This window comes from Alosa alosa, chromosome 6, assembly GCF_017589495.1.
Source record: "Alosa alosa isolate M-15738 ecotype Scorff River chromosome 6, AALO_Geno_1.1, whole genome shotgun sequence".
NCBI classification, from domain to species: domain Eukaryota; kingdom Metazoa; phylum Chordata; class Actinopteri; order Clupeiformes; family Clupeidae; genus Alosa; species Alosa alosa.
This window is the reverse complement of record NC_063194.1, coordinates 32492466-32508403: the sequence shown is the minus strand read 5'-3', so window position 1 is coordinate 32508403 and position 15938 is coordinate 32492466. Positions and strand designations below refer to the sequence as shown.

The window sequence follows — 15938 nt, the reverse complement described above, 5'->3', positions numbered from 1 at the left end:
ATACAGAACACAGGTTAAATGAAAAACACCATGAACGTAAAAGCTTTGATAAGAGAATGCAGGAAAGCTGAACGTAAGTGGAGAAAAAGTAAACGTCAAGTCCACTATGGCCATCCTAATCAATACCTTTGCAGTTTTAACTTTATAGTTGTACAGAGCTAGACAGCAGCATTTCTCTTAGACAACCAACAAAAGCATCCACAAAACCTGTGCTCTATTTGTCAGGAGCATCCAAAACCTGTGCACTATTTGTCAGGAGCATCCAAAATCTGTGCACTATTTGTCAGGAGCATCCAAAATCTGTGCACTATTTGTCAGGAGCATCCAAAATCTGTGCACTATTTGTCAGGAGCATCCACAAAACCTGTGCTCTATTTGTCAGGATCATCCAACACCCGTGCACTATTTGTCAGGAGCATCCAAAACCTGTGCACTATTTGTCAGGAGCATCCAAAATCTGTGCACTATTTGTCAGGAGCATCCAAAACCTGTGCTCTATTTGTCAGGAGCATCCAAGACCTGTGCACTATTTGTCAGGAGCATCCAATACCCGTGCACTATTTTTTTTATTTTATTTACCCCCCACAATGGAGGACTATCTTTTCTTTTCTTTTCTCTCTCTTTTTTCTTACTTTCTTTTCTTTTTTTTCATTATAATAATGATCATAAGGAGACAATACAAAAATACATCACTCATGAAAAATAAGAAAATAATCAACAAATAATAATCAACAAAAACAGTAATAACCTCCTCCCTCTGCTTTTAGGAAGTGTGCCTATTTCATAAAACATTCACTTATTTATCATATTTATTTATCTATTTGTCCGTCCACCAATCTTATTTTTCAATCTATCCATCTTTCTGCTTCTTTAAGTTTAGCCCATCTTTCAGCATACATAACCTTTTTTGATTCATATGCCATTTGACATTCAGTTTTACAACACAGTTTAATTTTTAAATCTATTAATATTAATCATATTTTTAGATGTTGATCTAAAAATAAATATTTTTCCAAAGTAGAATAATTATATTTTGTATAGCTTTTGTCTCTGACAGGTTACCAAGTAACACTGTAAACATATCTATATAATTTAATGTTATTTTTAGTTAGCCATTTCTGGACTTCTAACCAAAATAACGCAGTTGTTGAACAATACCAAAATAAATGGTCCACTGTTTCTTCTTCTTGACAGAAACGACAGTTTGGAGATGATTCTATTCCCCATATGTAAAGCATTTTTTTAGTTGCCAAATATTTATATATCAATCTGTATTGGAAATATCTTGTTTTACAATCCAATGTTGTTTTGTATACATTTCTAAATACCTGTTTCCATTGTATGGGAGTATCCTACATTCCTTCCCAACTTGCGAAACGTTCATGTGGTATATTCACAATCTTATTTTTTCCCAAATAAAAAGAATATATTTCTTTCTTTATTTTAATTTTAGCGATCCATTTTGCTGTTTTCTTATGAGGTCTACATACCAAATATGATCCCAGCATTGTCTCGTTTTAAATGTCAGGGCCCTCGGAAGTCTACCAATGAAGTGTGGAGATACATTGAGCCTCGTAAATGGGTGTAAAACAGTGATTTATTTGCATGGCTAGCCCGATGCCGAAGCACCACTATTGAAAAAGTTGTTGGTAGCATCGGCTAACTAGCGCCAGATTTTGGAGTGCAGGGGACAAGCCGAGATGGGCTATAAGACATACGTTCACACTCGGTATCATGTTTCAATACACTTTAGGTCAATATCACACCGGAATTCTCCTTTAAGTATGAAATATTAGATTTTTCTATAGTAAGATGTTCATATTGTTTTGGCTTTTGCTCCAATTCATCCAACTTATCCTGTGTTGTTTCTGATTTATCTATATCTAAAGTCATAATTTCAATTTCTTTTTTGATGTTCTGTTCTTTTTGTTTATATAATTTTTGTCTGTGTGAAGCCCATTTTATTACATGTACTCTAAAGGCACATTTAAAGGTATCCCAAACCATAAGTGGGTTTGCCGATTCAACATTATCTATAAAAAAAAATCTATAATAAATTGTTTAGTTTTTTCTACAAATACACCATCGTTCAATATTTTTTGGTTAAATGTCCAGTACCCATGTCCTCTAGGATATTCTGACATTTGCATATGTTTCCACTCTTAAGCTTTTAGACTTCATTCTTTCTTTGAGTGTATTGCTTTTGTTGTATTTTTTTGAGTGTATTGCTTTTTTTGTATGTGAAGCACAATAAATTCTCTCTGTATGAAATGACGGTAAATAAACTTGTCTTTCCTTCCTATATTATCTGCCACATTTCCCACCTCTCTGGGCCAGTGGACAGCACCTCATTCCTGTGCTTAAAAGGCCCAGTATACTTAACTCAGTGGTCACTGTGGGTACAAGATACTATATGACGTCCCCGGAGTGTCAGCACTATACTAGCATCTGAATGCTAGTCACAGTCTTCTCCTGAACACCAGGTGGCGCTCTCAGCACTATGTATACTAGCATGTGAGTAGTGCACCACAGTGAAAGTGAAAGCATTAATATGCATCACTATGTCCCTACTGCTTAATCCAGCCGCGAGCACACACACACACACACACATCTTGTTAATACACATTTTAATGTGTATTAGTAGCCTATACTTTATGGCCTTTTTGCCTTAATTCAGATAGGACAGTGAAGAGTGAGAGCAAGCGAGAGAGGTAGACGGGGTGTGATTGGGAAATTGCCATTGCTCAGACTCAAACCCAGGTACCCATGGGCACCCAGACCTGTACAGGGAACTTTCCCCCTGTGTTCAGAGCATTGGCATACAGGCAGAACTTTCCCCCTGTGTTCAGTGCATAAAAGCTGAACTTTTTCCCTGTGTTCAGTGCATAAAGGCAGACAAAAAACACTCACACATACCTATATTTCAATACACACTCAACACAAACAGACTTCATCACACATACTTACAATATTACCTGTGAATGCACCTCAATGTTACGAAACTGTGAATATTAAAAAAGATAAACGGTGGATCTGTTTCCCTGAATCTGACCGGAATCACACTCCATATCTGACCACTCAGTCAGAACCTAGATTAGCCTGGAGTCCCAGTCTCCGCCATACCCCCTGTTCATTATTTCAGACTTCAGCTCCATCAACCCACTTAAGCCCTTACTACACCATCAGCCATAAACATTGATTGATTGAGCAAGCCATATGCCATGGGAACCAGGGCCTCCTGTGGAGAATGTATTCCCCTTGGCATCAATATTTAACACTATCTTGCACTAAAACGGTACACAGTTCATCAAAACACAACTAAAAAGGTCATGATTCTGCCTGATCAACAACGTTACGTTAGCCTGGTTGACACCAGACTGAGATTCTCAAAACTCAGTTTATATTGAGAGTGGGTCTGGGAAGTCTTCATTGACTTATGACTTCCAGAGACATAACCAGCAGTGAAATTACATTTAAATGGGTGCATTTACCAAATCTTTTCAGAAGTGGAGCAAACACATTTTTCTTGTAAACAAAGGTTTTAAACGCAGTTGTTTGCTCCATTCCAAAACAATACATATCGACGATATCTGTTTAACTCTGTCACCATCAGCACAGCTATTGGTTGTGTTGAATGCACTGCATTATCTGTCATACAAAGCCCGCCCCATGCCTGATAAGCAATTGATTGTGATTGGATCCTGGGTTTTGGTGATTCAGAAATGGGCATCAATGGGATCCTTTCCAGACGAACATGCAGAGCAAATTCAATAGTGCAATATCATAGGACCATACATAATGCAATATCAAGTATTTCAGGGTGCACATTGGCAAAATCATAGACTTTATAAATCAGTGAAATACATGGGTTTGGAGCTCTTAATTTAAGGAAAAGGAACTGCATTGTGCTGCTTTAACAGCCAGACTGCAGCAGGTGCACAACTGAAGCGTAAACATAGTTTTAGAAGATTGTGCTAATTTCTTAAAAAATGTACGCTCTGCTCTCACGTCTGGTGTAGCCAGTTAAATTGATTATAGTGGAGGCAGTAGAGTATACTGTATGCTCCTGTCTGCTCTCACTTCTGGTGTAGCCAGTTAAATTGATTATAGTGGAGGCAGTAGAGTATACTGTATGCTCCTGTCAGCATGGACGGATTATGAGCCACAGAACCCCTGGGCACCGACATGAAAAGCCCCTGTCCCCCATACACACATAAAGCAGATATCCAACCCGAGAGGCCCATTCAGATATCAGGGATGGAGAACATAGTGACACTGGGGTTTCAGGGCCACCCGTAAGCCCTGGGGCCCCTGCACCTGGACCTGGGCCCGCTAGGCCCGTTTGGTAATCTGTCCCTGCCTGAGTGATCCTCGGGGCTGGTGTCCTCAGCGATGGCGCTCCTCAGCGATGGTGCTCCTCAGGGCTGGCGCTCCTCAGCGATGGTGCTCCTCAGCGACGGTGTTCCTCGGGGCTGGCACTCCTCAGCGATGGTGTTCCTCAGGGCTGGCGCTCTTCAGCGATGGTGCTCCTCAGCGACGGTGTTCCTCGGGGCTGGTGTCCTCAGCGATGGTGCTCCTCAGCGATGGTGTTCCTCAGGGCTGGTGCTCCTCAGCGATGGCGCTCCTCAGCGATGGTGCTCCTCAGGGCTGGCGCTCCTCAGCGACGGTGTTCTTCGGGGCTGGCGCTCTTCAGCGATGGTGCTCCTCAGCGATGGTGTTCCTTGGGGCTGGCGCTCTTCAGCGATGGTGCTCCTTAGCGATGGTGTTCCTCGGGGCTGGCGCTCCTCAGCGACGGTGCTCCTCAGCGATGGTGTTCCTCAGTGATGGTGTTCCTCGGGGGCTGGCGCTCCTCGCTGCAGCTTGCTCTCCCACTTGCTCCTCTCAATTTGCATCACTCACTACATGCACGGATGATTCTGTGGAAGCATTAAAAAACACATACAGTATGACTTAACCATTGTAGGCTTTAATCTCCAACAATGATGACAACAAGCACCGCACTGAGGTAGACTAAGGTGTCACTTATGTGGTTGTGTGTCACATGTATCAGCCATTGTATCATTGAGTTGTTTCGCAGTTTTATGTGGAATGTTGGCTGTCGTCCATGTACAGTATGTATTGTGCTGCTGAGTTGGATACTAGCGCTGTAACAATTAATTGATTAATTAATTAGTGTTAAACTATGAATTATGTAATCGCCAACTATTTTGATAATGGGTTTGTGTCATTTTATCTAAAAATTATCTGATTGCAGCTTCTCAAAATGTAGTAATTCAGCTTTACATGCTCCTCTATTACAATATACTTTGATTTAATCATTTAAATATCTTTAGTGCGTGGACAAAGCAAGATATTTCAGGTAATAATATTGAGCTTTGGGAAATAATCCTTAGTTGCAGCCCTAACACACTCACACTCTCTCTCTCTCTCTCTCTCTCTCTCATTATAATGTCAAAACTCCACAAATGTGTACCCCCCCAGGAAAAGCCCATGATGTAAGGAGGTCATAAACACTAAGCCTTTCTGCCACTGTCCTGAGGGAAAGCTTGTTGAATGCATGTGGGTCAGAAGTCAGAAACGATCTGCAAAGAGCGCACCACTTAGGGTGCCATGGCTCTCATCCCTCCCCCATCACTCTCTCTCTCTCTCTCTCTCTCCCTCTCGCTCTCTCTCCCTCTATCTCCCTCTCTCCCTCTCGCTCTCTCTCCCTCTCTCCCTGTTGCTGATCCTTCTGTTTCCTAGTCAATCAGCAGCTCTCCCTCGTTCTATTGTCCCCTTTCTCTCTCTCTGTATCTCTCTCTGTATTTCTCTCTCTCTCTCTCCTTTTCTCCTTGCCTTGCTCTCTCTCTCTCTCTCTCTCTCTCTCTTTCTCTCTGACCTTCACAGGGAGTTGGCTGCCTGGTTGTGTCTCTGTTCAGTGTGCGTGTCTGAGATGCTGGAGAGCTGCCCTGTGTTTCCCGGCCGAGAGGAGATGAAGAGGGGTGGACCTGCTCCTCCCGCCCTCAGGAACTGACCACTGCCCCACTGGCTCAAACACTGACCGGTGAGTCCATCTCAGCTCTTTTACTCTTTTATGGGTCTGCACATTTGAAATATTATAGAATTCATTAATGAAACTCTGTTGGATATTTGGCTGAATTTATTAGTAAAATTCTATCTGTACGATCAAAATATGATCAGATTCATTAATAAAACTCTATCTGTACTGTTGAATTTTGAATCTTTTTGAAAACCCACTATTTATTTTAATATTCAAGTTCTAGCATTTCATATGTATCATCTTTTATGTGTTATAATTTCTGTAAAAGATTTATTCATATTTCAATTGCAGTAAAATTATGACTTTGGGTTCATAACAATAGGTCATAGGGGTTCGTAACAATAAGTGAATAGTTATTTGAAATGGCTCATATATTTCATGAAAGTGTTTTGTGTGAATTGTCATTTCTTCCTAATGATGTAGACATGACATCAGTGTGATCATTTTGTTCGGTCTAGTGTGTGGGGAGGCAGTGGACATGCCTGACAAGGCTAATGTATTTCCTAGTGTGAGCCCGTGGCAACACATTGCACTGCGCGCATGTAGACGTCCACTGATCAGATACAGAAGTCATTTAAAAGCTTTTAGCCCTCTCCCTCTCCCTCTATCACTTTCACCCTTTGTCTCTCTTTCCACTCCTTATGGCTGTCTTATGTGTGTGTGTGTGTGTGTGTGTGTGTGTGTGTTTGTAATGCAATGCAATGTTGGTTGGGGGTTTCATACAGTAGCTATTATCTGATTTTATCACTACAGGATACATATATCCATTTCTATCACATCCATCTAACACACACACACACACACACACACACACACACACACACACACACACACACACACACACACACACACACACACATAGTGCTAGTGCTAGTCCCTCTGGCAATATACAACATAGCCAGACTTTCATAACTCACAGACATTATATGTGTTTGCAATTAAGTGTGTTAGTTTGTGAGTGTGTGTGTGTGTCTCTGTGTGTGTGTGTGTCTGTGTGTGCGCATGTGAATGTCAATGCGCATGTGTGTGTGTTTGTGTGTGTGCCTGTGTGTGTGTGTGTCCATTTACAGCTCTGTTATTGTGTGTATCCTTATGTGTGTGTATAAGCATGTGTGTGTTTGTGTGTGTGTAAGGATGTGATCATTAAAGCGGCTGGGGCTTTCTTACCCCTTCAGAATGCATGTGCCATTAGATGCATTTCTCATCCACTGCCCAGCGTCATGACAACATGTCCTGAGTCTCTGTCTGTCCAGCGTCATGACAACATGTCCTGAGTCTCTCCTCTGCTGTTTATCTGTGGTTCTGTAGGGTCCAGACGTCCTGTGGTTTGTCTGTGATTCCGTATATAGGGTCCAGGTGTCCTGATTTGTCTGTGATTCCGTATAGGGTCCAGGTGTCCTGGTCTGTCTGTGATTCCAGGCCCAGATGTCCTGGTTTGTCTGTGATTCCGTATAGGGCCCAGGTGTCCTGGTTTGTCTCTGATTCCGTATAGGGCCCAGATGTCTAGATGTCCTGGTTTGTCTGTGATTCCGTATAGGGCCCAGGTGTCCTGGTTTGTCTGTGATTCCGTATAGGGCCCAGATGTCCTGGTTTGTCTGTGATTCCGTATAGGGTCCAGATGTCCTAATCTGTCTGTGATTCCGTATAGGGTCCAGATGTCCTGTTTGTCTCTGATTCCGTATAGGGTCCAGATGTCCTGTTTGTCTGGGATTTCTGTTTAGGGTCCAGATGTCCTGGTTTGTCTGTGATTTCTGTATAGGGTCCAGATGTGCTGGTTTGTCTGTGATTTCTGTTAGCTGGAGTTGTCCTTGCCCATATGCACATAAAATGTTGATGAGGTGGACACTTAGCTCGTACATTATGCGTGTCAGCATAAGGGGTTCAGTGATGACCCCCACACACACACACAGGGCTTTAAATTAACTCTATTTTGCCTGAGAACACACACCACCACTCACCCACTTACCCACCCACCCACCCACACACACACACACACACACACACACACACACACACAGAGCTTTAAATGGACTCTATTTTGCCTGAGAACACACACCACAACCCCCCCCCCCCCACACACACACACACTTACACTTGACCTTTTCCTCTGAATGAGGAGAGACATAAAGAGAGATGGGATATAGAAATGTGTCTCTGAAATATGACCTGTCACTAGTGATGGGCAAATGAAGCTTTGGTGAACCACTGAACCACGGCAGTGTGAACCTAGCGACACTAGCTGAAAAGCAAAAAGATGGCCGACATAAAAGTCCTTAGCAAACCAATATTTTTGGTTACATATACTGGATTGGGTAAGGACTTTTATGTTGAAAGATCTACATGTGGCAGCCATATTGGATTTTTTCATTAGTGTTGCTAGCTTCACACTGCTGTGGTGTAGTGGTTCACCAAAGCTTCATTTGTCCATCACTACCTGTCACCCTTCATGACATGATTTCCACAAATGAGATCAAATCATGTGTGACGTCTCACCATCATCAGGACAGGAAACAAAAACTGGATCTCATTCCCATGTTTTGAAATAGTTTCTATGGAAACACTACTGTAGGGTAAGGTTGGCATAACGGTGTGGTTTTGGTAAGAGGGTGAAATTGACACATCGGTGTGGTTCTGATATTAAAGGGTGAGTGGTATATACTGTGGCTCTGCAGGGTGAGTGGTATATACTGTGGGTCTGCTATTAAAGGGTGAGGTTGGCATATCGGTGTTGTTCTGGTGTGAGAGGGTGAGTGAGGATGGCATATCGGTGTTGTTCTGGTGTGAGAGGGTGAGTGAGGTTGGCATATCGGTGTTGTTCTGGTGTGAGAGGATGAGTGAGGTTGGCATATCGGTATGTAGGAGCCATATGTGTCCCTCTCACCGTTGGCATAGGGACAGAGGGATGGAGTCCACAGGAGGCCAGTAGCAGATGGCAGGGAAGCTTTGGGCCTCCATGCCCCAGCGTGTGACACAGTGCCACCCTGCCCAGGAGAGGAGGCAGTTACTGTATGTGTGTCTGTCACTCTGCTTTCTGTCACTCCCCAGGCACTATTCTATTCCACTCTACTCTGTTCTACTCTACTCTGTTCTATTCTACTCTATTCTACTCTACTCTATCCTATTCTGTTCTATTCTACTCTATCCTATTCTCTTCTATTCTACTCTATTCCACTCTATTCTATTCAACCCTGTTCCAGAGCCTTCTATCTAAAAGGCTCTGCTCAGTTCCACTTTATTCTATTCTATTACACTCTATTATATTCTACTCTACTCCACTCTATTATACTCTACTCTACTCTACTCATCTCTACTCTATTCTACTCTATTCATCTCTACTCTACTCTACTCTACTCTACTCTACTCTACTCATCTCTACTCTACTCTATTCCACTCTACTCTATTCTATTCTATTCTGTTCTACTCTATTCTATTCTATTGCATTCTATTCTATTCTACTCTCTCATCTTGGCCCGTGTTGTCTACTATTACCTTACACACACAATCTCTTTTTGGTTTGGTAGTTTCAAGTTCCGTTCTCTGCCTCTGTATGTGTGAGAGAGATTGTATGTGTGTGTGTGCGTGTGTGTGTGTGTGTGTGTATGTGTGTGTGTGTGTGTGTGTGTGTGTGTGTGTACACAACCACATGTGCATATGTATGTGTTAATATGTGTCTTCATGTCTCACTACCCCCCCCTCCACAGATTAGTTTGAGATGTCTTCCTCAGAGAATGGACACAAAGGGGATGTGTTTGGTAAGTCTCTCCTAGTTCACTCTCAGTCTCACAAGCAAGCACACATTTGACACACAGGGAAATCGTACAGTACCTACAAGAGCTGCTTACATGTTCAACATGCTCTTAGCCCAGGAGAGTGGAGTACTATGTATTTTGCTCTACCTGGCAAGCATGGGACATTTAGTGTAGTGGAGTATGTCTTTTGCTCTACCTGGCAAGCATGGGACATTTAGTGTAGTGGAGTTGTAATGGGTGTGATATGACCTCTGTGTCATGTGCAGCATAGTGATTTTCATACATTAAAAAATGTAAATGTTTTAACCGTAAATGTGGAATACACACACTCTTAAGGCATGCTGTGAAGTCCACGTATGATGAGTATATTTGTCCATGGAGTGGACACAGACGTCCCTGGGCCCAGACCCAGACACCAGCATACTGCACACACACACACACAGCCCTGATGGTGTGTGTTAGTGTGTGTGTGTGTGTGTGTGTGTGTGAGTGAGAGTGTGTGTGTGTGTGTGTCTGTGTGTGAGAGTGTGTGTGTGTGTGTGTGTATATATGTGTGTGGGTGAGTGTATGTGTATGTGTGTGTGAGAGTGTGTGTGTGTGTGAGGAGGAGAGTAGTAGTGCGGGTATTGAAGTGTGATGTGTGTGTGTGTATGTGTGTGATGATGTGTGTGTTGAGGGAGTGTGAGTGTGTGTGTGTGTGAGGAGTGTGTGTGTGTGTGTGTGTGTGTATGTGTGTGTGTGTTTTTGTCTGTGTGTGTGTGTGTGTGTGTGTTGTGTGTGTGTGTGTGTGTGTGTGTGTGTGTGTATGTGTGAGTGTGAGTGTGTGTGTGTGAGTGTATGTGTGTGTGTGAGAGTGTGAGTGTGTGTGTGTGTGAGAGTGTGTGTGTGTGTATGTGTGTGTGTGTGTGTGTGTGTGTGTTTTTTCTGTGTGTGTGTGTGTGTGTGTGTATATGTGTGTGTGTGTGTCGTGTGTGTGTGTGTGTGTGTGTGTGTGTGTGTGTGTGTGTGTGTGTGTGTGTGTGTTTTTGTCTGTGTGTGTGTGTATATGTGTGTGTGTGTGTGTGTGTGTGTGTGTGTGTGTGTGTGTGTGAAACAGTCTCCCATCACTCAGGCTGGTGATCTGGTCGAGGTGACAGTTTAATGGAGTTGAGCTCTGCTTTATGATGCCACTGCACTTTATAGCTCTGTCTGCTGCCGTGGAGCACGACAGGTCACACCCAATCACAGTCTCGGTGTGTCGCATGTGTGTGTGTGTGTGTGCGTGTATGTGTGGGTGTGTATATGTGCATGTGTGTAAGTGTGTTTGTGTCTGAATGTCTGATTATGTCCATTCATATGTCCGTTCATATAGCAGGAGAGACAATGACTATAGATGGACAGCACTCCTTTGTAGACCATCTGTGTGATTAAAACATGTGTGTGTGTGTCTGTGTATGTGTGTGTGTGTGTGTGTGTGTGTGTGTGTGTGTGTGTGTGTGTGTGTTGTGTGTGTGTGTGTGTGTGTGCGTGTCGTGTGTGTGTGTGTGTGCGTGTGTGTGTGTATGTGTGTATGTGTGTGTGTGTGTGTGTGTGTGTGTGTGTGTAGGTGTAATATCTCTTGTCAGAGAGAAGTACAGTGTAGATGGCTGTGCCACTTTTACCCTCCTCTTTACTTCCTGTTAGATCTGACAGAGGCGGTCCCCCAGACGCAGCGATTGGACACCAGCCTGCAGAAGGCCAAAGCCCAGCTGTCAATCAGGAGGCACCGCCCCTCTAGGTCGCGCCTCAGGGACAGCCTGAGCTCCATTGAGGATGATAGCCTGGACAGGAAGGTGTGTGTGTGTGTGTGTGTGTGTGTGTGTGTGTGTGTGTGTGTGTGTGTGTGTGTGTGTGTGTGTGTGTGTGTGTGTGTGTGTGTGAGTGTGAGTGTGATGTATGTATGTGAATAGGTTAGTTGTTGAGGCTGCTTTGCATGAGACACTGTCCCAAGTCATCATCAGGACACATTTTTATCATTTAAAGTCCATCCACACTGTTAACAATAAGGACAACTGTAAGGGCCTGTGTCCAACAATCACGTTGTTTGCGCCGATGGCGGCTATTTTCTATACACATCCTATGAAGTTCAGCCTCGGCGGCAAAAAGCCCTCTGCACTGACTGTTTTTTTCCGCAGTGCTCAGAGCGCTGAAAGTTCGTCAATGTCAGCGCTGGCCTCGTCAGTGTCACTTCTCTCTCGACGACCAATCGAAACTTCATAACCTACAGTAGCAACAATAAACACTTGACAAAGTGCTCTGAAAATGAGGTTGAGGGCGCTGTCAGCGATTGGTGGACTCAGGGTCTAACTATGGTTATCTTTGGCACCGTGGGCATCGACGGGTTTTACTCCAATAGAGTTATTTACTCCGATGGTCTGATTTACTCTGATGGTTTGATTTGCTCTATTGGTTTGATTTACTCCGATGGTCTGATTTACTCAAATGGTCTGATTTGTTCTGTCTGAACTGGGTTCTGTCTCATGCCTCAGTCCTGCTGCTTGACCGTGTCCGTGTCCTGATCTGTGTTTTGTGTTGTGCCTCAGTCCTGCTGCTTGACCGTGTTCGTGTCTGTGTTTTGTGTCGTGCCTTAGTCCTGCTGGTTATATAAGTATATATACTCTTTTGATCCCGTGAGGGAAATTTGGTCTCTGCATTTATCCCAATCCGTGAATTAGTGAGCTATTCCCACACACTTATCCCGGCGCAGTGAGCTGCCTGCAACAACAGCGGCGCTCGGGGAGCAGTGAGGGATTAGGTGCCTTGCTCAAGGGCACTTCAGCCGTTCCTACTGGCCGGGGTTCGAACTGGCAACCCTCCGGTTACAAGTCCGAAGCCCTAACCAGTAGGCCACGACTGCCCCTGCTGGTTGACCATGTCCATGACCTGATCTGTGTTTTGTTGTGCCTCAGTCCTGCTGGTTGACCATGTCCGAGTCCTGATCTTTGTTTTGTGTCGTGCCTCAATCCTGCTGGTTGACCATGTCCTAGTCCTGATCTGTGTTTTGTCTTGTGCCTCAGTCCTGCTGGTTGACCATGTCCTATTCCTGATCTGTGTTTTGTCTTGTGCCTCAGTCCTGCTGGTTGACCATGTCCGAGTCCTGATCTGTGTTTTGTGTCGTGCCTCAGTCCTGCTGGTTGACCATGTCCTAGTCCTGATCTGTGTTTTGTCTTGTGCCTCAGTCCTGCTGGTTGACCATGTCCTAGTCCTTATCTGTGTTTTGTGTCGTGCCTCAGTCCTGCTGGTTGACCATGTCCGAGTCCTGATCTGTGTTTTGTGTGGTGCCTCAGTCCTCTCAGAGCTACAGCAGCCCCCTGCACAGCTCCTGCTCTCCGCTGCACTCCCTCCTGCAGCCTTCGTCCTCCGCCTCGCCCGACCTCCCAGCAATCTCCCCTGCCCAGCGGGGACGCGCCTTCACCTTTGACCCCTGCCTGATGGGCCCGGCCCTGGCGGAGGTGCGCAGGAGACACCGGCCCCTGCAGAGCGACTCTTCCCAGGAGGCCTTGCTGCTCAGTCCCGTGAGCAGTCCCTCCTCTGCCCGGCTGCAGTCCAGCTCTGGCGCTGCTTCAATGGGCAGCCAGCAGCAGGAAGGGCCCCTGAGCGAGGAGAACCGCACCGACCTGCACCATGGGGACCGGTCTCACCCGCACAAGGAGGCCCTGTCCAACCTGCACCAGGGGGACCACTCACCGAGTGAAGGTCAGATGGATTTTAAGCTGTCGCAGTGGGACGTACGTGTTCCATACTTGCCATGTGCATGGTGTTAGCCAAATATCACACACACACACACATGCACACACACACACACACACACTATCAGTAATGCGTGAAGATCAGCTCTGGATCTGTTCTAGAGAGCTGTCCATCATCAGACCTGTTTCTGTGGTTACAGATGACAGCCATGGAACAGATGAAGCGGGCAGTCCCACCGTTCTCCTGGACAAAAAGACCAAGAGGCGCTTTCTTGACCTGGGGTAAAAACAACAAGGGGTACCCTCTTACAAATACCAGTGATTCTGCTGACTTATAGTGGTAGCCTACTAATACCTAGATCAAAGGCCTCTGGCTAATATAGAGCCCTTTTTATATGTTCATACATTTTAGATGTTGATGTAATAGAAGTGTATTTTCATATGTTTTATAGATTTTATGTAAATGTATCTCCTTCGAACAGGGTAACGTTGAGACGGACGTACGGCAAGGTCAGGAAAGACCGGGCTAACAGAATGTAAGTGGCGAGTGGCTAACTTGATGTTTCTCAGTGACATTGCACATGCAGTAGCCTACATGCAGTAAGTCTGCCCCCTCCCCCCCCCCCCAGAGAGTCGACGGAGACGCGTCCATCCCGCTCATCTGCCCCCTCCCTCGTGCCGTTCTCCTGGTTCAGCGAGAGGATGAGGAGCTCAGGGAAGTCCGGCACTCAGACCACCGCTAAGGCTGACTCATCGGTAGGCTCCGCAACAGCTGCTGGGATCTCCTGTAGCATAAAGGTGCTATGTGTAGACCAGTCTCCTGTAGCATAAAGGTGCTATGTGTAGACCAGTCTCCTGTACCATAAAGGTGCTATGTGTAGACCAGTCTCCTGTAGCATAAAGGTGCTATGTGTAGACCAGTCCCCTGTACCATAAAGGTGTAGGTTTGAAGGTGTCTTGAACACACCATTATGGTCCTCCATCTTGCATTAGCTTATATTGTACTTAAATACAGCACCACACATGACAGTCTTCCATTGATTTGCATGACTACATTACCCAGAGGTCACACACTGTAACGATTCTGTAGCTGGTTGAAAGTTATGTTTTATTTTTCCAAGTAGTTAATTATTATTTTTTTTAAAGGGGTGCCAGGTAGCGTAAGCTACCAACTTTCCAACACAAAAGGTTACAGGAGCACACAGCGAAAGTGTCACATTTATAACATTAACCTATGAGCCCCTTCAGTCAACAGTGAAATCAGAATCAAATTAAATAAAATTGTCTGGCCCTCACCAGAAGCACCACAAGATTCACATACTCATAAACAAAAATCACCATGAATTCATACACTCTACAGTTGAAACAGCACATCAATGACAGATAACAGGAAAACCTCAACGTTCAAATGTCCTTTTGAGTTTTGGCCCATTTAGTACTCCGTAGTTCAACAAAACAATACCATAGTTCGTGAGTTCATCGGCAGTAAATATAACAAAACATAGTCAGACGTCACTTTTTTTGAGTTCAGTTTTGGAAACAAGGAATCATTGTTCTTTCAAAAGGATGGTTGAGAAATATATGTGTTTCGGAGTAACGGGAAACGTGGGCATTAGTCAGTGTTGGTGAAACGAAACAGTTCCTCTGGCAAACGATCAGTGTAGGTGCGATGTGTGCGCGTTAGTGGGTGCGTAGCGGGGCTTTGGAAACACTGCTCCAGCGGTAATGTCACCGCCGGAGTTACCTTCGGATATGCAGGCCTCTCGGTATGTGGCTGGTTGTGGACTACAGCCCCAGGAAAAGGTGCGCAGGCCGCTCCGTAGGCAACCTGACTCAGGCAGGAAAACAGCGGTCCTCGGAGGAGTGAATGTCGCAGCTCCGCGGTAAGTTTAAATTCCAGATATTCCGTCAGCGAGGGAATCTCCACTTAAAGCCGACACGGACTTGACAGCGTAGGCTCACGAAGAGACGTGTTTTTATCAGTTACTATGCTTTAGTTTGCTTTTCTTTGTCGTAGTTGTGTGTGTTGAATTCACTTTTCTAAGACTCCAAAGAAACGGATTATAGTGTTGCTGTAGACTACGTTCTCCTTCTCACTCTCTCTCTCTCATTGCCTGCGTCCAACTATCTTTTAACTCTGCCGTGGCACTGACTTGATTACAATAACCGCCCCCACCTGGACTGACGATTGCAATTGTGAATTGGTAACTCGCAGCTGGGCACAGGAGAGACGGGGCCGTCACACCCCTCCCCCCTTGGGGAAAAGCTGACCATTACGATGGAAGCTTAACATCCTGCAGATCTTCATCACCAAAGCCTAGGAAGTCCTCCTCATCACTTTCTCCAGCAAAGAGTTCCAAGACCCTCTGACGCTGCAGCTCATGATATTCCTTAGCAGTGGGGAAACAGGGCTTCAGTTGAGAGACATGGACAACGCGCATG

The 15938-nt window shown here is 44.9% G+C and overlaps 1 protein-coding gene across 1 annotated transcript; it reads left to right on the top strand.

Moving 5' to 3' along the window:
• The first annotated feature begins 5758 nt into the window (after window positions 1-5758).
• Window positions 5759-15383, top strand: samd14 (sterile alpha motif domain containing 14). Its single transcript, XM_048245516.1, has 8 exons — window positions 5759-6043; window positions 9742-9792; window positions 11452-11600; window positions 13095-13503; window positions 13697-13778; window positions 13979-14032; window positions 14126-14252; window positions 15288-15383. The coding sequence occupies exons 2-8, from the start codon at window positions 9753-9755 to the stop codon at window positions 15381-15383; spliced, it is 957 nt and encodes a 318-aa protein (XP_048101473.1). The 5' UTR covers window positions 5759-6043; window positions 9742-9752.
• Window positions 15384-15938: the final 555 nt, after the last annotated feature.